At 38.7% G+C, this 23,687-nt stretch overlaps 1 protein-coding gene across 3 annotated transcripts; it reads right to left on the bottom strand.

Moving 5' to 3' along the window:
* Positions 1-13,659: 13,659 nt before the first annotated feature.
* LOC140142813 (isoamyl acetate-hydrolyzing esterase 1 homolog) lies at positions 13,660-23,603 on the bottom strand. Of its 3 annotated transcripts, none has more exons than XM_072164819.1 (7): positions 23,533-23,603; positions 22,775-22,846; positions 21,262-21,314; positions 19,852-20,050; positions 16,907-17,018; positions 15,502-15,620; positions 13,660-14,652 (listed from the first exon to the last, which is right to left on the bottom strand). In XM_072164819.1, the coding sequence occupies exons 2-7, from the start codon at positions 22,826-22,828 to the stop codon at positions 14,482-14,484; spliced, it is 708 nt and encodes a 235-aa protein (XP_072020920.1). In that variant the 5' UTR covers positions 22,829-22,846; positions 23,533-23,603; the 3' UTR covers positions 13,660-14,481. The 3 variants fall into 3 exon arrangements, with proteins under 3 accessions (XP_072020920.1, XP_072020922.1, XP_072020921.1); XM_072164821.1 differs by lacking the exon at positions 19,852-20,050 and adding an exon at positions 17,473-17,668; XM_072164820.1 differs by having other exon boundaries at positions 23,541-23,569.
* Between the last annotated feature and the right edge of the window lie 84 nt (positions 23,604-23,687).

The following is a 23,687-nucleotide window of genomic DNA, read 5'->3' as shown; positions in this document are numbered from 1 at the left end:
TGAACAGTGATCTTCGCAGGACAAGAGAATCAGGATGTACATCAAGGACATTGAGAAATAGAACAACAAGAAGGCTTCTTGTTGTTCTATTTCTCAATGTCCTTGATCCAAAATGGTGCTCTCTTCACCCTTCACGTAATTCCAATGATGACTTGTATCATCATTCATTTCAAGTGAATTCGAATAAGTCGTCATTAATTACGACTTTTCGCTAATGTAAACGAACACGTTGTGGAATTCGTATTACCTGCCGTAACCATTGGTTACAAACGAATTCGATATTCGTGAATGCGAATTTGAAATCGAATTAAGTCGATGCAGTGTAAAGACCCACCAAACGAATTAATCTGCTGTCGTAATTCAAAATACGGCTTAAGTCGATTACGACTTTTGCTCAATGTAAACGGGGTAAAAGGAAAGAAAATGGGGAAGGAGCCCAAAATTCACCCGATTAAAGCCTTTTTTGGAAGCTCGAAGATTAAGACTTTACATGTACAGTCTCTCTAAACACCCGGTATATTTTCGTCTTTTCCCCGACATTTTTATCCCCCCCGATCAAGAAAGAGCTGGTTTACACCCTGTCATTAATTCAGACTGTTGATATTGAACCAACGTTTTTTTCAGTGTATCCATAAATTGTCTTCAGTCGCCTCTGTGGCATGGCATTGGCTTTTGTGGACAACATTGTCCAACAATGAGATCTTTTGCGACTCTCGTTAACTTGCCTTGTTTCAAAAAAATGTTTGTTTTATTTGTGATATTTATACATGATCTTATGCTAGGTGAAACAGAAACGTCCTCGCTCATTCCTACAGAAAAAGGAGACACGGGTATTATGCTAGGTGTAAGAGAACTGTCCTCGATGACCGTCCAACTTGACCAAGAAGTTTGATATGGTGTTAAGTAGGTGTCACATACATGTCCATGTCCTCATACGATGCTGTGGATTGTGTTAATTGGGTTATATTCTCTCCACCTAACGAAGAAAAAAAAGAAGTAATGAAAACGCAATTATTGTTAAAACTTGTTCGTTTCATTCTCGTCTTAATTTGAACAATGTAAATTCAACTTGTTTGATATAGCCTAGCCTACTTGATAAAGTTGTTTTGATCGTTCTGATCAATAACAACAAAAATATCGTCCACGTATCTGAGCCAAAGTCTCGGAGGTTTGCCTGGGGAATGTTTCAGGGGTATTGCTCAAAATCTTCCATAAGTAAGTCAATACCAATTAGCGAAAATGGATGTCCCATAACATACCCATGAATATATTTATAGTATTGTTCTTTGTACAAGAAATACGCGGTGTTGAGACAGATGGATAACTCCGATTATATACAGATTTGTGCAGTCGCTGCGGTTGGAGTCTTTATCAAGGGACTTTATAACTGCTTTTAGAATATCAACAGACGGAATGGCGCTAACATCGTAAGATGCCAATGTTCTTGACAATTTCTACGAACGATCGACTATTCTAAATGTAGAGGAGGGTGTTTGTCACCTAACGGAGCAATTATCTTGGCGTACGGTATGTCCAAATTATATAGGTCAGGTGAACCGATGCTGCCGGCTATCGGTCTTACTGGGATCGGTTGGGACATGTGGATATTTGGTAGAAGTCGGAAATATATCACATGAGGAATGATATCAAACATCATGTGGTGAGGATTATCATCACGTGACCAAACCACAATGCAAGTCTGATGAAAACTCGGTTATTGAAACTCATATTGGTGTGTCCAGAATACTGGATGACTCAAAACATTCATAATCTTGCTGGCTCATATTAGAAATTTCTGTCGTTTTAGGTTTTCAGTTTAACACACGTTTAACATTTGGGCACCCAAACTGACGGAAGACAACACTAATTTCTCGCGTTGAACATTGGTGCAACTAAACAAGACACAAAACCAATTTGGCAATTTAACATTGACACCCAAGTAAAGGAACGACAAAACTTATCTGTCAATTTGATATTGGGACACCCAAGTAACGGAAAGACAGCATTTGTCTCTTGATTATTGGGGTACACCATTGAAGGAAAGACAACACCATGTACCAATCTTCGAATTTAAGCATGTGACAACACATTTATCCATTGTCTACAGCTATATCTTCAGTTATACCATCCATTTATCAGTGTGCATTTTCGCACGTTATCTTACCTGAGTTGAAATCTACGTATTTGCTCAGCAAATTGGTGTTGCGTACAGCGTAAAATAAAATACAAAATACCATCACAAACATCACTGTCCAAGCTAACACCATCACGATCGGATTGGCTGTTTGCAAACATTTCATTTCCTGGCTTTCATCATAGACGTAAACCTTTTGTTTAACGATACCGTTTTTAGGCTCTTTTTGTGTACCTTCATATTCGCACTCTATCTGAATATCTTCATGTATAATTTTGCCCGTATCATTTACTAATGCCAATGCCATTTTGATTTTTATGTGTGTGAGTGTGATTATTCCGTGCAGGGAAATTTCAATATTATTAGTAGTAACACATAATACTAAATAGCGTGTGCATTATGGGCTGCAATTAAATAAATATCGTTAACCTATGCTGTACAATCATTATATCCCATAAACGCAGCAACAAAATAAAACTTTATTATCATCAAAATAAAAATTCAACAAGAATATAAAATATCCACTTTAGCTGCAGCTGTGAACCAGCAGCAGATGTATGGAACCATTTAATTAACGACTCTATCTTTAATGGGAGGAAGGAAGGAGAAAATTCTTAGTCATTTATTTTAATAGCATGCCTATTTAGAACAATTTTTGGCAAATTATCAAAGTTCCGGAATAGGCCTGTCTATAAAATAATTTTAGGAATCGGTAGAAACAAATAGCGGGAATAGGATTTCATTTGCGTACTTTTTTCCCGGGACTTTTTTTTATAATTAGAAGAACTTACCCTTCATCATTTTGACAAGCACATCATGGACCAATCAGCCTCCTTCTTCACCAGCACGGAAGTTATTTCGTTCCTGCATCGTGTCAAATGACACGAATAGTCACCATTCCAAGATTTTGACAGGTTCCTCTATCGCAATTCTAGAATTGCGACAGTTCCAGGGTTTTAATGCAGCCTGTCAAAAACTTGAGCTAACTTGGAACTGTCAAAATTACATAATTGCGATACCCCAACCTGAACTGTCGTAATTCCAGAATTGTGACACTCCCAAGTTTTTGACAGGCTGCAACACAAACCTGCAATACGGTATTGTAAATTTTATAATTATGACAATTCCAATGGGTAGACCAGTGAGGTTTATCTGCTAAACAGTATGACTGTTGCAGCATGGATACTGATATTGGACTCTGTCATGTTTGACATTTGCTTAAAAAGTTACCTTTTTCAGAGTCATCATTGAGCAGCGACGTAGCTTCAGCTGTAGCTTGTGACACCATCACGGCGTCTTCATTCAGCGTAGTGATGTATTGTTTACAATCCTCCGGTCACATCACCACCCGATGGGTGGTCAAATGACCAAGACATTTGTTTGATGTCCCCAATACATCAAACATAAAATCTACCCAACTACTGAGGAAGTTCCTAGAGTCTACGGTACTCCCAAAATTCATAAACCGGAAGCTCCACTTCGACCCATAGTGTCCAGCATTGGTAGTCTGAGCTACAATGCAGCCAAAGTACTTGCCAATATTCTCAGTCCCTTAGTAGATAAAACTGAACACCACATTCACAACATTGGTGAGTTCGTGGAAAAAGTTAAGAACTTGGAAGTACCTCCAAGGCAGACGGTTGATATCATATGATGTCTCTGCCCTTTTCACGAGCATTCCCGTACCAGACGCGAACGCACTCCCCTTAAAATAAACCACATCCTGGAACTCTTCACTTTTTGTCTTAATACAACTTATTTGGTATACAAAGGACAATATTACAAGCAAACCAATGGTGCGGCGATGGGTTCCCCAGTCTCTCCAATAGTGGCCAACCTGTACATCATGTACATGGAAAGTTTCGAGGTCAAGGCTCTTGCTACAGCCCCTCGCCCCCGTCGAAATGGTTTCGCTATGTCGACGATATATTCGTCCTCATCCATGAATATGACATTGATGGATTCACAGCGCACATCAATAGTCTTGACAAGAACATTAATTTCACAAACGAACCCGAACAAGAAGGTAAACTCCCGTTTTTAGACACGTGCATTCATGTTGAGGACGACGGTAGCACCAAGGTTACCATATATCGCAAACCAACGCACACTGACCAATACCTGAACTTTGACTCGAACCACCATCTGGAGCACAAACGGTCAGTAGTTAGAACGTTTATGGACAGAGTAGACAAATTAGTCACCATAGAGGAGGACAAACAACAGGAAACGAGCCATGTAAAATCTGCACTCAAGGCAAACGGCTAAAGTCCTGGATGTTTGAAACCCCCAAACCAAAGAAAAAGAAAGATCGCAAGGAAACAACCAGACAGTATGAGCGAAAAATCAATGTTCCGGTCAATACCATCAGATCATAGTACATCCGAAGGACAAAACCCCAAAACCAAACAAATGTGGTGTAATCTACAAAATCAGTTGCCCCGATTGTGAGAACACTTATGTTGGTGAGACAAGTAGATCTCTCGGCACCCGTTTCAAAGAACATACTAGAACCACCACCCCCCGAACAGCAGTCGGTGACCACAAAGCTGATCATAAACATGATATCAGTATTGAAGATGTGGAAGTTATCGGTAGAGAAGACCATTTTTGGAACAGGAAGATCAGGGAAGCCATAGAGATAAAGACACAAAAGCCCACGCTCAAAGCCTGCTCAACAGGGATGCCGGATACGACCTGCCCGCCATCTACAATGATCTGCTGCCACTTGACCACCCATCGGGTGGTCATGTGACCATGATGGTGTCGCAAGCTACGTCCCTGCTCAATGATGACTCTGAAAAAGGTAACTTTTTAAGCAAAAGTATGACTGTTATAGTTATTTTGTAGGCCTGGCGGCTATCGCCTATACATATGGTTATTCGAAACTAGCAAATAATTATTACTTCAGCAAGATCCGGAACTGGGAAAGTCCTCGTTCCTATAAAAATCCAATAGCCATAGTATTTTAATCTTAAAAGATTGATACAGTAGTGTTGGGTGCAGGGTTTATCATAATCCCGAGATCATAATGGGTGTAAATTGATCCATGTAGTCTGGTGCTGAAACAGAAATACCAACCCTATCAGATGCATCAGTCTTCAGATGCCAGGTCGACAACAAAATCTGTAAGTCTAGCATCGGTCTATTCAGCCACACAAGACGATGCTTTAATTTCAACCACCTCAGACGGCGCTACTCCATAGTCTGCGAAGACTGACGAATATCTCTGAGGCCTATTGGTCCGGTATCTGGCGGGAGTGCCACCCTGGCACCTTGAGCAATTTGAAATAAATTACCCCCAAAATGACCCCATAGGGTTATACAGTGGTCAAAAATTGAAAGTGTTCAAATATTACTTCAAAGTGTATCAAATTATTCGCCTAGGCCCAAGGATCACAATATGTAATTTTTAATTCAATACGACCTATATGGTTCAGATACTCGAAACTCGAATTCAATACTCGAAACTCGAACTCGAACTCGAAACTCGATAAAAAGTAACACTCTTTCAGAAGTTGGGTCCCGCAACAGATCAAGGGTAAATTTCCAGTTTGCATAAGGGTCAAAATTTAAGTTGCTCCATATAATTTTAGGTGAAAGTTGTAGCAAATTGCGCGTCTAACAAACGGAATTCAACATTTAATATGCAGATGCCAATATGCAGAATTGCAGATGTACAGCTTTAATGAAACAACACGTGTTTTTAATCATTACATAATTCCCATTTCCAACTGATATTGAACACAATTGTTCCGGGCAACATGCAGCAGTTAATGTGGTAAATTAATTTTTCGCCCGTTTTTTTCGTCTAAATGTTAACTATTTAAAAATATCAAAGTGAGTGATATTTTTAATAATATTCGGTTCTCCACAGAGACTTTAAAGATACTGCACACATTATTATGTGCAGTATACGTAAATCAAAAAAGTAACCCCTGTTTTGTTTTTGGCGAGCCGAAAGGGGGGGGCAAGCAATTTTTGGCCGGCCGAGAGGGGGGGGGGGAGCAAGCGATTTTTGGTACACATTCATGGGGCGCCGTTTAAATAAAACGCTTTTGTGATATGCAAATTTTCTTGCTCGCAACATACGGTAGACTAAACACCTCAAAAGAAATAAGTCCCCCTCTGAACATGTCGTCATAACATCGTAAGGTTTCATTTTGTACCAACAAAACTAACTTTGAAATAATTATATGACTGTTTACTAAGTGCTGTGTGAAAATGAGAGATTTCCATGACTTCAGTACTGAATGAGCCTAAATTGAAGGCAAAAACTGCCCTTTTCAAAAGTCACAAAGTAGGTCTATGTTTGTCACAAAAGTTGATTCATGGCTTGTTACTAATGGAAAACCCCATGTGTTTGAGTGCAGTTTAAAATCCTCACCAAGTGAACATTTACTGTAATGTGCATCGCTGCATCGATTCTTGATCATTCAGCCATGCAAATCCCCTTGGTGCAGAGTTCAGCACAGTGAGTTGTAAGATGGTCAGTTCCATTCCTTGTCCCAATACGCCTTGCAGTTAACAAGCATAGGCCTACTTTGTGACTTTTGGAAAGGGCACTTTTTGTCTTCAATTTAGGCTCATTCAGCCCTGAAGTCATGGAAATCTCTCATTTTCACACAGCACTTAGTAAACAGTCATGTTCAGAGGGGGACTTATTTCATTTCAGGTGTTTATATCTAGGCCACTTAAGGGTTGCAAATTGGGATCCCACAAATTTGGCATGTGTAAAGGGGGGGAAGGGTTTTGGCGGGCCGAGAGGAGGGTAAGCGATTTTTGGCAAGCCGAGAGGGAGGAAAGCTATTTTTGGCGGCCCGTTCGGAAATTTTACCCGGGGGGGAGGGCTCATAATTATTGCACAGCCCCTAATCATGGTAAACAGTGGCGGCGCCAGGAATTTTTTCGGGGGGGGGGCAAAGTGAATTTCAGGGGGAGCAAAATCAACCAATTTTGGGCAAAATTGCCGCAAAAAGTGTGAATTTTTGTAATTTTGAGTTTTTACTGGGGAAAACAGGGGGGCAAAAGTTGACTGGGGGCTTTCCACCATGCCCCCGTGGCACCACCACTGATGGTAAACCACCGACTCACCATTCCATAACACACACAACCCTTAATACCTACCCAAACACCCCACCCTACACACATCTCACACAACCAACCTACAAAGGCCCTTCCACTAATAATAGGCCTACCCATTGCTTGATTGCAAGGGGGGGGGGCAACCGTCACTCAGAAGACCCGTTACTCAGAAGGCCCACTATTCAGAAAACCCGCCAAATTCTGTATAGCGGGCTTGTTTTCATTTAAAATGACCCGCTAACCAGAAGACCCGTTGATTAGAAAACCTGTTAATCAGAAGGCCCGCTACTCATAAAAATTGTATAGGAGGCGGGTATTTTCCGAGTAGCGGGCCTTCGGATTAACGGGCCTTTGCAGGGTTATGGTTATGGTAAGGGGTTATGGTTAGGGGTTGGGATTAGGGTTAGGGTTGGATACAGCACGCTATAGTCAGAAGTCGGGACTTTTACATAATAATTCAACAAAAGGCCCACTAGGCTACTAAAGTCCGTTATTTAGAAGGCCCGCTACACAGAAAATTCGGAGTAGCGGGCCTTCTGAATAATGGGTTTTCTGAATAGCGGGTCTTCTCTACTAGCTTCTACCGGGTCTTCTGAGTGACAGTAAGCCTACAGGCTGCACCCGATTGAACTACTTGGATGTGTTTTACCATAGACCATCGATAGTCTCAAGTATGGTTTTATTACAGGGGCAATGATAAATGCAACGCTATGTAGGGATGACCATCATAATTTCATGTTGCCCTATTGCTACAAAAGATTGTTTTCTGGAAAGAACTCATCAACAGAAGTATTTTGGTGGTTAAATGGTCAAAATCGGTCAAAAACTTTTCGAATTATGAATTTTCAAAGTTTCCCATTCTGACCGGTCATTGGAACGAAATAAATTGACAAAGTCTAAATATAGCAATGTGAGCAAAATTGGTATAAGCATATATTTACCTTTTATATTTCTTTATTTTAATATATATGCAAACATGAAACAAGCATATTGTGAAAGTATCAAAGTGGTTTCATATGAAATGGCACTTTACTAGTCAATAGCATTAAGTATTTCTTCTAAACGAGGCACTCAAATCATGCTTTTAGAAAACATTTGCCAAAAATCATCCATAATGGCCAAAGTGGCACAAAATCAAAAGTCCAGGTGAACTTTTTTCCACAACAATATACACTACACATAAGAAAAATACTAATGTACTACAAGGGATTTTCAACATAGGAATCCAAACAATCAAGTACCAACATGCACAGCTTTGTCCTGATATCACTTCTGGGGTTTTAACAAAATGTTTAACCTCTATTGTGATTGGCAGTAGCATAAGGTATCTCTTTGATAGCTGAAAATGCCCAGCCATTCAGCAAGTGGCTAATAACTGACCTTGATAGGCTTGAATGACCACTGTCATGTGCTACAAAACCATCACACTCCAGGGCCTGGTCACTTTATATGCTACAGGGAGCACAATACTTTAACAATGGAGTGAAAGACTCATTATTGATTAGGCGCGTATTTTAAAAGTACAGCTCCTGTGCTTGTTTAGCAGCAAATCAGTGCAGATGGTATAAATATAAGAAAATGTTTAGGGTTGAAATCAGGTGAAAAATACATCAAATGAGCACGAAACTTCACATTTATGTTCAGAAAGGTGTCTTCTTAGCATGATTCGAAAGGAATATGAAAATTCCAAAGGGAAGCTGGTGATTTAATTTTTAACTCGAGATCTACTTGTTCAATATTTTAACCTTTGTACAGAGGGTATGATAGAGGTATTACTGGCAACTCTGTCAAATTTCAGCTCAGTAGGCCACGTTTTTCACCTGAAATTATTGACATGAATATTTTGTGCCATTCTTGAGCAGTGCTGAACTCAGCCACTGGCAATTAAGCGCACTGTGGTGATGGACCAATTTTGATTCGCACTTACAGGAAAATTAAATAAGTTATGTTGCTGTAATTTGCAAGATAGTTACAAAATATAATTGGCATTAACTTCCCCAATTTGTACAGAAAAATATTGAAAAATAAAAGAATGAGATCAATTTAGAAATGTCTGTGCAAGCAGTGCACAGTTGAGCTCCCTGCATGTCTATGGGAGTGTTCTAATCAAGTTGATGGTTCATTGGTCATCCCTACTATTAGTTATTTCGTGTGTGACAGGTTTTTCCAAGGCCTTTGACTATGTAGACCATACTCATCATCGGAAATCGTCTGAAACGGTTTGGGCTACCCATTGAGGACCTGAGTTTACCAGTATTTAACGCCGAGTGGTTGAACAATCCCAGTTTGGCACAGTAGTTTGACCGACGTGCAATATCACAGGTTGGTGAATATCCCGGTGAATATTTACAAACGTGTCGTATTATTCTGACCACCAAGAGCCTTGGATCTCTCTCTGGGCTCCAGATGCTGACCACCACATGCGTACCAAATTCACCATTGAATGTTCCCAGACCCCATTTCCGCTCCATGCCCCGTGTCCAAAATTCCATAAGGTTACTCAAAAGTTACACCAAGTTGCTTAACATTTTCTCAAAAGTTCCAAGAAGGGAAAAATTGACTCCCTCAGAATGAATTTACTAGGACGAATGCTAGTGCAGAATTTTTACAATTTAGCCTGAATTTAGTGCTAAAATGAACCAAAATTACGTAATTTAACTCTTTAGTTTCTCTTTTAACACGTATAGGGCAAATCAGTGCATAAAAAATGTTTTTTGGTGGACCGATCGATCATAGCACAATGCCACTCAAATGCACAAGACATTCTACACACATGCATGTTAAGGTAAATATACACAAAGACCACAGATGGATATTGTCTTGTGCTTTCACCAGCGAGATCACCAGTTGATTGCCACCTGTCTTTGGGAGTTTCGACCCTCTTATAATCAAGACTCCCTCGAGGTGGGGGCCAGCAGTGGAAAAACACCACCTCCCACTGTTGAGCTACTAATAAACTAAAAATATGTTTCTAGCATCTGCTGCTAAATAATCTGCTTCTCAGAAAATGTATCGGGCACAGGCCAAAAGAAGAGATCAACCAAAAGAAGAGATCAAGCACCAGTCAGCAATGATTAGCACCCATAATATGTCAGATTGACCAAACAAGACGCTTTACCCATAGGGATACTCCATCATCGTCAAAAGGGGATCTGTGTACCAAAGACTATTCTGTAGTAAGCAGACGGTATCCGGCGCCTCTAACCCTACCACGCAGCCGCAATTACTTAACTGTTATGCCCTAGCTGACTGGGGTTGATATGAAGGAATGGGAACAAGACTTAGTAGCTGATCTGCCTGACCTGGCTAAGGACATGACTGCTGATGTACTTCACTTTCAGATTATCTACTCTTCTGAATGTATACTTGGACCACACCCACAACAACGATCATGATTCTGCAGCCTCTGACGTTCCCCTGCTAACTTACTTTATCTCTCCTCTGTTTAAGCCTAGATCTCGCAAACACTTCTGCAAAGTGTGTGCAACAAAACCAAGGCAGCTGACTTTGAATGGGTAGGAAGAAGCCTTTCAACCTCTACTCTCAATTCTGAATACTTGGTCAATTTTCTCTCATGAACTTCACCAATGCTGTCTTCACATGGGAGAGTCAGCTCTCCAATGATCACTTTATTTCCACCCTCTGACCATGACAATATCTGGACGAGTGCAGTGGTCACAATATCTCTCCTGGAAATCCTCCTTTGCCATCCAGATCAGCTTTAATGCACCAGTCGTTTGCTGAAGAAAGGATGCTCGATCTTGAAGTGGAACTGTATGACCTGCACTGAGAGCTCTCCTTCACAAATGAATGTAGTGCTTCATGATGGTTGGAGCTTGTGAAACATTATTTTGACCAACTGGCAGCTTGACTGCCTCCACTATCACTCAGAGGACCTCATTATGCCTCATCCAGGTGTACATACTTGCAAGAGCAGGTGTACATACACTCAGAATATGTTGCAAAGAACCCTTCTTATCCTCATAACAGACGCTCAGGTTGTGACTGGTGTTGGCAATAGATCCTATGTTGACCTGCACAGAAATGAGATCCGAAGAGGTTCCATCTGCCAAAGTATGCCCCAATAAATGTTGCCTTGTTCAACACTCCTCCATTGTGCCCAAGCGCCTTATTTAGCTTTAAAATAAGCCACTGTAGCCAGTCTCTTCTCCTCTTCTGCCTCTCTTTATATCTCCTGGGAAACCAGCATGTGGCGTTCCTTGTCTAAAGATGACCACCATTTGTGCAGTCCAACCAAGCCCCTGACAGCCTAGCTGGGTAGCGCCAAACATCTCCTTGTGCTTCAGTCTTGATTCTGCTTCCTCAACTACCAAGATGGCTGTCCACTTTCTCCCTGACCTAACATCTGGCTGGGTGTTCTTGATTCATTTGCATCTGGCAGTAGAAAGTTGTCGAAATCCCCCAACAGTTTTTGCGCATAAGGCAAGTAGGATGTTCTTTGCCTTTCAGGTCTTCTTTTACCATGTAATGGGGTGTAGAGAGCATATCTTCTGCATGGTTCATCTTCCTGCATCCTCAGGATATGTCCAAGGAATCGTAGTTGTCGTGATATGACAGAGTTGATAAGAGGCACAGTGTTGGTGATGGTATATACCCTTTCATTTCTAACATGGTCAGTGCGCTTGATGTTCAGCATTATCCTGTAACATGATGTACCAAAAGCGTTGATCTTATTTTCCATGTCAGTAGATATCACCCAGGACTCGCAGCCATAGAGCAATACTGTAACACAAGTGGTGTGAAACAGCTTGACTTTTGTTGCAACAGTGATTGTTGGACTTCTCCACAGGTGCTCCAGTTTCCAAAATGCATACCAAGCAAGCGCCTTCCGTCGGGAGAGGTCACTGGTGCTAGAGCCCATCATGGAACCAAGATATTTTTTTCTTGATTACCGGGTCCTTTGAGTCTCTCAGGGTCATAAATGATCTTGCTTTGGCAACCTTGAAACTGCTTTGGCGACCTTGGAGCTCCAAGCCACTTCTTGACAAAGTTGTTGATCTGCCGCTCCATTGCCCTTACCCGATCACGAGTTATTGCTACCTCGTAGACTGTGAGTGGCCACATAATCTGTGGCATGAGACCATATTTCAAGCACCACACTGATCAATGGCTTCAAGACATCCATTGACTTTTGATCCATTCTCTTTGACTCTTCTTGTGTATCAGCGCCCAAGGCTTTTGAACAGCCCATTGGTATTCCAATTTCCTAGCTCTGCTTGAGGTTTAAATGAAAACGGCATCTGAAAACCACATACTGAACATACTGCATGATGAAGATTCTCACCTTCTCAGGAATTCACATGAATTCCATGGCAAACTCAATCAGTGCATGTGGAACAGAACCATAAATAACACACTCATCAGAAATCAGTCACAGTTTAAGAAATTTATTTAAGAAAATAAAATGCTAACATACCCCACATTAATTGTACAATAAACTACAATAAGAATAACACTGTGTATACTTTCAGTCATCTGGGATTTGATCAATTAGTAGATAATTAAATCTGGTCAACCAGAAAAAACTCACTTTTTGGTCAGATGGAATCACCGACGTTTCGGCCAAAACCTTTGGCCTTCAGCTGGGTGGATGATTGAGGGGCATCCGAGGTCAATCGATGAGGAAGTTGCTTGATGACCCGATCCCAACCATGTGACAGATTCACTCTAACGCCCCGCTCCTGTTGAGTGACGGTTGTTCGCCTCGTACCCACACTGCTTTCTTTGACTCCCGTTCGAACCAACGGGTTCACGGTCCAAAATTACAACGTCGTCAATGTCAAAACTGTGACCACTGCCCTTAAGGTGTTTGTAGACAGCTGAATCGTTGTCACTTGAACTGGCGCGTCTATGTTGGGACATGCGACTCTGCAGTGGTTGGCCGGTTTCACCAATGTAATGGTCTTGGCACACCTGATCTTCAGCGCACTGGACACCATACACAACACCACTTAAACGGCCCTTGGGCTGTTTGTCCTTTGGGTGTACTAGCGACTGCCGCAGGGTATTGGTTGGCTTGAAGTGTGTAGTGATGCCGTGATCGCGGTAGATCCTCTTTAATTTCTCTGAAACATCCCCATGGTAGGGGATGGTGACAAAAGTCTTGGTACCAGAAGGCGTGGTGGGTTCGCTGGCTGGTTTAGCGTCTTTCTCACCACGATTTAGGGCCTTGTCAATTGCCCAGTCTTTGTAACCACACGTTTTCAAGGCGTGGCGCAAGTGTTGGTGCTCATTGATCTTATCAGAGTCCTTTGTGATGATGGTATCGGCCCTGTGATAAAGAGTATTCACTACACTCATCGATTGACCTCGGATGACCCTACATCATCCACCCAGCTGAAGGCCAAAGGTTTTGGCCGAAACGTCGGTGATTCCATCTGACCAAAAAGTGAGTTTTTTCTGGTTGACCAGATTTAATTATCTACTAATTTACAATAAGAATATTTTCATGAGTTGGAAGTGAATTATGGACTCTCCCATTCAACGAGGTGCAGCAAAGTTGAATGGAACAGTCCATATCGGTCACTATGCAAGAAAGTTAATGCTACCTGCATGTCATATGGATGCTTTATCACCACCGTCCAGCCATAATGTGTAATATATTAGAGAAATCAATAATTAATTAATTCAAAAATAGGTTGTTTTGTCAAAACTAAGAATTCACCACTTTTAAGCAATTTTCTGTAACTTCTATTAGAAACATTCAATTTTTTTAAATCTAGAATTCCCAAGAAAGCTAAATATATGTAGAACTTAGAATTTAAAACAATACGACCAACATGACCTATAGCAATGCTATTCTTACCTAACAAAATTAAACTTTCTCGGTATAAATCATTCTGGACCACCCTGTATAAAACCTATGGAATGTAGTAACAATGAATTTCAGTGTTTTGTGTAAAGGATTTGGCATTACCCTTTATTTCTTCAATTATTACGTATAATGTAGCAACCAGGCATTTTAAAATGCTGTTTAGGAACTGCTCAAGACCAATCACATGCACCGTAATATCACATTTACTCATACTAAGTGTGCAAATCACACATCATCACATGCTTTTGTCTGTACTTGAACCACCCATGGCCTGGCATGATTTCGATATACAACATATTTGGTCCATTTTTTAGAAAAGCTTACCCAGACATGATTTACATAATACAAATAGACACTTGAGTCCAAACCCACATTTTGTAAGTATTCAATTAAGGCACTCTAAAGAGTAAAATGTATACAGAATGGTTTATTTTAAAAGTGCTTCCTCTGGATTATTTGGATCAACATCTTTCCAATCTGGTAGCTGCATTGGCAAATCCCTTGTCTTAGGTTCTAGCATTTTCCAAAGTTGTTCGCCGAGAAATTGATTGCCATCCGGGGACAAGTGAAGGCCATCCAATAAATATCTTTCCCACTTCTGTGACAAAAAGAAGAAAAAAAGAAAATCAAATAAGGGTAAAACAAATGCTACATTGTATATGTCTCAAAGGCCCCCGCATGTTCGTTTTTATTAGCGTGTCCATTTCAGCTGGAACAACAAGTTCATTTTTATTTCCTTTTTTTTTTTTTTTAGGTTTTTGCCATAAACATTCTGAGAAATATTGCATTGTTTAAGAATTGATATTTGTACTTCGATTGCGCAAATGTTAGGCTGTGTACTTTTGACCACTCAGAAATGACATCAGACATCTTAATTCAAAATTGAAATTAAAAAAATCTTTTTAAAAAAATGCATTCTGCATTTGTTTTTCAAACTGCCAAGGGCTTTGAGACATAATGTTAATTTTCTTTTTTCTCATAACATTAATTTTTCTTTTTTCTTTAGCCTTATGACTGAAAAAAATATGATTAATCAGATAAAACATGCTGATATATGCAAATGTTATCCTATTTTGCAGCAGTCTACTTTGTTACATATATTTACCATATAATTTGCATAGACAAGGTGCAGCCTACGGCTCTTTTTAGGGCCACCAATTTGGCAGTTCCCTTCAACGGCTCTTTTCAGGGCCACCAATCTACAGTAGATAGTGTCAATCTGCTTTTTTGCAACTCTTTTCAGAGCTACCAACCTATCAGTGAACATGGGGCAATCTGCTTAGTATTTTCCAGATACTCATAAGCCAACACAACTACATAGTATAGTAGTTATAATTTCTAACATCCTCCATAAACCTGGTGTGAAGGGTCATAACATATAAATATCAATGCTGTACTTCTGCTGTGGAATTGAGAGCAAATTAAGTCAAAGCCATGATATACTTACTGGCTCCTGTTGCATGATGGTATATATATCAAGCACCTCAATCCCAAGATCCTTTGCTACTGTACAGCATGCCTTGGCATATAACCCTGTGTTGGCATTGGTTCGATTTTGAGCTACGCCTGTTTGACACACACAAAAAAAAACAACAAGTTGTAAAAATGACATTGCAAAATAGTTTGGTATTGATCTTATCAAAATAATTGAATATTCATAAATGCATAAATGTTCATGATGCAAAATAACCAATAAGAGATTGCCACATTATGGTCCTGCACCATATGGTACAGGAGGATGTTTGACTTATAAATATTTTCAATTTAAGTACATGCTCCATATGGTCCTGGACCATATTATCGGGCCAAAATCACACAAAAGCCTAGTGCATCTCTTCAAACATTTATTACGAGGTAATGAACAAGTCATGTCAATTGCAAATGAGTGATTGGCCATTAATTTGGGATTTCAATTGTGTTAAAAGGCAATTCACCTGATGTTAATGAATGAGGTATATGACTGAATATGATTGAGTTGAATGGCAAAAATGTGATGTGTCATGTCAAAAGCAGACACTTTTGGGCAGGATCGTTAATGGAGATATAGCCAAAATTCTGCCCGGGGTAATTTTTTCACAATTTTGGTTTGTTGCGAATTTGTGATGTTATTAATGTTAAAATATTGTCTGTAACTGGCATCTGGTATTTTTGAGACATTTTTCAAGGTAATTCCTACTCTCAACATTGTCAATAATATTTTCAAAGGCCGATATCTCAATTTCCAATTTTATAATACCATAACTTACGAACTCAATATCTTCGCTTAGGAATGTCCGATTTTATGGGGAAAACGGCGTTGTGGAGCAAAATATCTCTATATTTAAGATATGTAAAAACCTTAAAATTGATAACCTGCCCAAAAGTGTCTGCTTTTGACATGACACATCACAAATATTGAGGCATTTGTTCACTCATTTGAACCACAACAAAATCACAACTAGTCCATACAGACATGTGTGATTTGCTCCACAGCAACGCCTTCAATTTCTATCAAATTTCTATTTTTTGCATGATTTTAATGCCCAATGGTGTACTAAAATACCATGTGAATAAAGACTAAGCCTGAAGTGCTTTCATTTAAGTAAAATTTGAGTTTTTATAAGAAAACTTGCATTATTTTGTCTAATTTCTCTCCCAATAAGTAATACGTGTTCATTATAGTAATAACTTTTGGCAAAGAATAACAAAATTAAAATTTGACAGAAATCATCCATTGTGGCTTTAACCTCTAATTAGTCCTCATTTACGGAGTTCAGGGTTAGGGGTTATGGTTGGGGTAGGGCAGTCTTGTAATAAGACTAGTAGAGTTGCACCCTATTCGGCAATCGATCCTGATGTTTAATGTTTCTTACCATAAGTGGTCTGACAATGTTTCTTCCATCCTTCACCATAAATAGGCGGTGGAGTGATGAGAACAATTTTACTCGCCTCCAGTCCGCCTTCTTGCAAGTAGTCTATCATTGCCTTGTTAAAAAAAAACCCACAAGATGCAAGTTTTAGGACAGTTTCCATAAATGCAAAAAATGTGCTTCTAATCAGTATATAGAGCAAAAGCAAAAATGTATTTTCTCTTTCTTAACCCCATGGGCACTACTACCTTTCTTAAGTTACAGTGGCTCTGATTGGTTCATTACATGATATGCTGAATACTACCTTTCTTACAGTGGTTCTGATTGGTTCATTACATGTAATGATATGCTGAATAACCAATCAAAATAGATCTCTTTGCAATTTTTTGCCTAATTTCCTTCAGCCCAACTGACCATTCTTAACACCTCTCTGATTAGCTCAATATGTGATATATATAGACCTCTTTGTAGCCAATCAAAATAGTTCTTAGAGGCCAATAATTTGGCTGGTAGTGACCATGTGGTGTTAATGATAATTTTATTTTAAAATATCAAACAAATTGGTGTACCTTTATATTTAAGCAAAAGTCATCACTGGATACATATTTTGCATTACTACTGTCAAGTGTTGCATCATTGGTTCCAAATAGGATTGTTACCATGGTGATTGCAGGAATGGCAGTTTTAGGGATCACCTTAAGAAGTGCAACTTTTCCAAGTGTTGAGTTGTATCCTGAGAATCCACGATTTACTATATCACATTTCCTGTATTTACCCGTTTTAGTTTTACAATCATTTAAAAGAAAAAGATACAAAGCAAAATAAATCATTACAATAGCACTCATTGGGATGGGCACTCAACTTTCATTTTGATAGGTATGCTGCAATTAAAATAATACCGGTACTAATATTTGTAGTGGATAAAAAATGTAAATTTAAACTGAAATGTTTGGTATTTAGTGTTCTATTAAACTGTTTTGATGCTTGGGGAAAATTTTAAAGTTCTAAAGTTTTGGGACTTGTTCCAGTTCCTTGAGGGGGGGTTGCACATGGCTTCAAGGCAGCTATTGAACCACGGAGAACTGGGAGAAATTTGCAGTGTCAGCAAGGGCCTGTCATGGTACCCTTATTGGCACTGAACAAGTGTTATTTGTGACCTGAATGATTGAGAGAAACACTTCTTTTCCCAGATTTCCAACAATGTGGCTTTCAAAAGCAGGTCTTCAGAATAAGAGTGAGAGAGGGGTAGAAGATGGTTTCATCACCCTGTATCATCTCATATTGAGTGAACCTCCCATTAGTGGTGTCCCCAGAATGGCAATGATGGCCATACATTTTAGGGGGGTCTGAAAATTTGCCAACAACTTTTTTTTTGCCCCCAAAGGGGATATTTTCCTGATTTCTAACATTTTGACTGGAGGGGGAAATTAGGAGGGGCAGCAAATCCCAAGACTGAGAGGATTTCCGATCCCCCCTCCCCTGGCACTTCCACTGCATCCCATTGCATGTCAATAGTACATAAATATGATAATTAGCACTGTTTGTTTCATAGTTGGAATTGTTTCAGTTGATGCTAAATTCTCAATTTTATGGGGTGAGGTAGGGAGGAGTAGTGAGGCTGTCAAAAATTTTGTTCATATCATGTACAGGAAACATATCTCATTGGCTTAGGATTAGGAAGATTTTCAACATGGGGGGGCAAGAATTGACAAATATTTTGTGCGCTACCCTGGAGGGGGGTTTCCACCCTCAGTGTCAGAAAATTTTGCAAAATATAGGTCACAAACACCCATTTTCCCTATATCTAATCACAATTTTTTAACTTCACCTTGAATTATGGGGGTGGGGCTGAAAGGTATTCCAGCCCACACCAAAATAATTGAGGGACTGAGCACCCCCCCAAGCCCCTGGTTCCTAAGCATATGTATCTCAAGCTGGGCATGATAAGTTCTGGATTTTTGAAAAATAAACTTCTTCATGTGCAAAAACAAAAGTCAATTTTATGGGGTAAAGGAGAAGTGAATGTCAATATACCGTAAAACCCCGTCTACAAGCATATATAGTGTTTTTTATAAAAGCTTAATTAATTCAAAGCAAGCGTTAATATACCAATACAATTGATCGGTCTTAAAATAATACTTTTTGTATATGCTTGAATCCGTAATTTATTTGCTCAAACTCCATAATGGCGACTGGATTAATGTAGCTTTCATCAGAAGCACACTATATGCTTGTAGACGGGGTTTTACAGTAATCACTAAAATCTATATTATTGCTACATTAATTTTGATATTGTAATAATGAAAAATTATTTATTCTTGTAATTTTGTGAATTCAAACATTGGAATACAAATCAAGATGAAACATGCCACCAACTGAGTATATACTGAGTGCTATTGTAATGTACACTGCGCCCGGAAAGTATCCGAACACTTGAAAAAAAATCATAATGTTAAAACTAAACCATATAGATAAATTTTTTAAATTTTATCCTACTCATCATGACACTGTATTGAATCCAATGCAACCTCTAGAAGCAAAGTTACAGGCATTTGAATAAACAAAATGTCCCATTTTAAAAGCGGTACTTTGGCCTATACAAGCGACAAAAGATTCTAACCAGCACACCAAATAGGCAACATTTTGTTTTCAATCAAGCTTTATTAGAAGCAGTAAATTTTTCCTTCACTTTTTTCTTCTCTGTCCCTTTGCTTGCATCAATATTTTGTGTGACCACCATTATTGGCTGTGCAAAGTCATAAAGTGCTCTCGATGAGAATCTTTTTTCCTTGTATAAGCCAAAGTGTCACTTTAGACCTTAGTTCATTCAAATACTTGTAACTTTGATTCAGCGGTTGCATTGGATTCAATACAGTGTCATAATGTACAGGATGAGTGCATCTATTAAAAAATAAATTAACCAACAGAATACTAATCTCAACACCAACCTTCATATTGGCTACATAACTACTGACTGAAATATACTGCTGAGGGTACAATTCTTCAAGTGCAGCATCATTAGCTCCCATAAACAGGGTAAGGACTGATACTTGTGGTATCTGTGATTTAGGGAGTAGTCTTGGTAAGGCTAACTTGGCAAGGCTGGTGTTGTATCCTGAAAGGCCACGATTCACTACGTCACATTTTCTGCCAAAAATGAGAGAGAATATGTAAAATTCTTATGAAATTTTGTTAAAATTGGTAAAAATGTAGAATTGTAATGAAAAGAATGTCTAAAATTGTTATAAAGTGTATAATTTGAATGAAATAAATGTACCTAATAATTGATATAAGGTGCAAATTTGTTATGAAAAGAATGTGTCAAATTGGTATAAAATGGCGACTTGCAGAATTTCAATAAAAAGATCAGTAAAATTGGTATAAAAGTTAAATTAAAATTAATTGTAAAGTTGATATTAAAATATATTAAAAAAATGTAGATAACAACACACAGTGATTCAATTTAGTTTCCATGTTTCATCTTGTTGTCTGTATTTTTCTGTGTGCACTGCTTGTGCATGGTGAAGAAACTAAGTACATGTTCCCCCATTCTGTCTGTTTATGTTGCTACATAAGTTAATAGTAGGCCTATATATAACAGTGCATGAAAAAAATTTGAAAAGTTTGCTCTGAACCCTTCCCTCCTCCTTTTTAGATTCTGAGCACACTGGGCCAAGAAATTAGGGGTCAACAGTTCACATCTTACATTAACCAGGCTACGCCAGTGTACATAACTGTAGATTTATTGTGTGGAATAAACATAACAATGATCAGTGTTCAAAATAAGCCAAAATCTTTGAGGGCCAGTTTAATAGAACAGCCTTTGGGTTTGAAATCTGTGGCCCTAATAATCAATGTTCAACTTCAAGGCCTGAACTAAAATTTAGGATTATGTGTTATACTGGTCCTCATTTTGTGACACTTTATAAGACTTCAGACTTCCAAATCAACAATAAGTATTAATGTAATACCATTGACTGATGCTGAAATCAGCTTTACATCTGTACTGAATAGTGGGCACTGAAGGGTTGTTTATTTTCAGGCCCTCTGTAATTATCACAGGCTATAATTGGCCCAAGGACCCATCTTACTTTGAACATTGGCAATAGGTTTTTCCATAAACACCCTAGGGAAGACATGACTTGAATCTCCCACAGGGGGTATGAATTTCAAATGGGGTTACCTGAATGGGTGACTTCATTTGAAATCTACACCCCCTGTGTGGGAGATTAAGATTATGTCTTCCATAGGGGTGTATGGGTTTCAAATGTAATATCCCATTATGAGCATGATTAACTCTGACAAAAATGAAACAAACAAACAAAAAAACAAACAAACAGAAAAACAAACAATCTTACCTCTGCAGTTTATCAGCAATGAAAGCACCCCATCCTCCTTCGCCAAAAGAGAACTGTACATTTTGTAAATAAACCAATCATTAATTTCTTTAAAATTATATAAAATAAATTACAATTTCATAAGGCATCAGGACCTTGATTGGTGTCTTGAACATGTCAAAACTTGGAAATATTAAGAGCAGGGGCTGTCATTTTCTTCAGAAAGGCATCATGAAAAACAGGGGGTCACAGAATTTCTATACCAAAAATAGGAGGTTCAGTCGTTCTTAATTTTTTTACACCAAAAATAGGGGAGTTGTAAAATTATTAAGGCTGGGACTCAAAATTTCCACACAGAACATTCACATTCTTTTGTCTTAACAGTCAAAATATGTGCACAATCTGTAGTTCCAACAAGAAATCTGTGTGGGCAGAAGGGAGGTCATACAAATTTTCAACCCAAGATAGGGGGATCATAAAAAATTTCAGTCACCGATATATTCATGACCCTCCTTGTAACAAAGAAAATGGAAGCCCCCTAAATCAATGCAATTTCCACTGACAAAAATTCTAACTGGTAAAAAACCTACAAAGGGTTGTTAAATTAATTAAAATCCCACAGAAAATCGAAAATAGGATAATGCAGATGATTATTAATCGTCCATAATTAATCAAATTAGTAAAAAATTTGATTTAAATCAGCGATTTTTAATTTTTTTTATCAATTTGATTTAAATGAAGTCTGTTGAAGTCTGGTGTGTAAAATATTTCGGAAAGCACTCTTTTGTGCAGAATAACTTGATAAATATGTCACCACTAATGGCCATTAATTGGGTAATTTTTAAAAACTACCCTATGCGAGGATCGTTCTTTAAAAAAAATATCCCTTCTTTCAGTAAAATGAGTGCTTTGAGACCCTAATCGCGGATCCTCGTTTTGCTAGAGCTTTAAATCCACCCAAAATCCATGTTTTCTTTCACACAGCTTCTTATACGTATCCTGCCCAGGGGTGAAATTAAGTGGGAGACAGGAGCCGTTTGGCCCCCAGAAACTCTGAAATGGCCCCTGGTTCCATCTCAATTTTAGTTGACCAGGGGACACTTTTCTCACAAAACTGGCCCCCTGGATAGTGAACCAAAATTATCAAATTACAAGCAAATACTGCTTATTTAACTCATCCAGCACATCTTTATTTTTATTGGCCCCTTGGTAATTGGAAATGGCCCCTGGTTTTTCCAAATTTTGATGAACCAGTGGCCACTTTTTTTGCCAAAGTGGCCCCTGGTTCAAGCTCTCTTATTTTCACTCTTGATGCTGCCCCCCCATAGAGGGTGACATGGATTTCAACTGAAATAACCCAATACTTCATCATAGTCCATCAATCAATCATGCTTTTTCATTTGAACCTTGATGTGTGGACATTATTAGAAACAATCTGAATCTGAAGTCAATTATATAAAATTAAAAAAACTTTTCCAATGAAAATGTTCTACCATTTAATTCCTCTAATCAATCACTTGATTACCATACTTACTTGAGTTATGGAATCGCCAAATAAGATGATTTTTGGCCAAGAAGAAGTCATCATCAGTTACTTTGTTTATCTAAGGAAGAAATGAACATAAGATTGATACTTCAGTATATTTTATTATTCTACCCTAACTTTTAAATGTGCTGTTACCAAGACGTGATAGTGCACTGTACATGTATAACTTTTTCATAAAATATATTTATCTTATAAATTATACATGCTTAATCTAGCAATATCACAGCACCAAACTTGACAATGTAACATTAACTTGAAAATATTGCTATTTGATTTGAATTCCCGCGTTTCACAATATGATGCGCCTCCAGCAAATAATTTGGGTCAAGTGAAGTAGGCCCTATAGACAACATATTTTAATATTTGTACATTTGTACATGTAGGTTTCCTTGACCAGGCTGTCCAGTCCAATCTTTTCTTTTAAATTTTTATGTAAATATGTATTGTGTTTGGGCCCCAGTCTAGGCGAATTTGGCTGACTAGCAAATGTGTTAAAGGTTTGCCTCTCATAGTTACCTACATGTACAGTATGATATTACCGTTACGTTTAAACTCACACCTTTGGCAACTGCCCCAAGTCCTGGATCTGATTCTGAGGCTTATTTCAACTTCAAGCCCTGGTATTTATATAGCATTCCCGGATAGGCGTTTGGGCGAAATAATGATAACTGAAGGATTGCCCACGGCAGATGAGATAGAATAGTTGGCGGCCAGCGCAATCATAAATTTGTACCTTATTTTGTCCTTATTTTGTCCTATTTTTTGTCCCGATCTCTGCTTTCACTTCAGAGGCAAAAATTCACTTCCACCAAATTGGGAATTTCCGTATTGACTGCTTTTCGCACAGCCCGTCGCCAATTAATTAGAATGAACCAAGACTTGAAGACTGTATAAAAATATC

Source organism: Amphiura filiformis, chromosome 20, assembly GCF_039555335.1.
Source record: "Amphiura filiformis chromosome 20, Afil_fr2py, whole genome shotgun sequence".
NCBI classification, from domain to species: domain Eukaryota; kingdom Metazoa; phylum Echinodermata; class Ophiuroidea; order Amphilepidida; family Amphiuridae; genus Amphiura; species Amphiura filiformis.
This window is presented reverse-complemented; position numbering and strand designations above follow the sequence as displayed.

Excerpts from the sequence above, each read along its gene's own strand:
- LOC140142813 (XM_072164819.1), bottom strand. The coding sequence starts at position 22,828 with ATGATGACTTCTTCTTGGCCAAAAATCATCTTATTTGGCGATTCCATA. Across the intron at positions 21,315-22,774 it reads TTGGCGATTCCATAACTCAA|TTCTCTTTTGGCGAAGGAGG; the intron begins GTAAGTATGGTA and ends CAAAATGTACAG. Across the intron at positions 14,653-15,501 it reads CCATCATGCAACAGGAGCCA|AAGTGGGAAAGATATTTATT; the intron begins GTAAGTATATCA and ends TTTTTGTCACAG.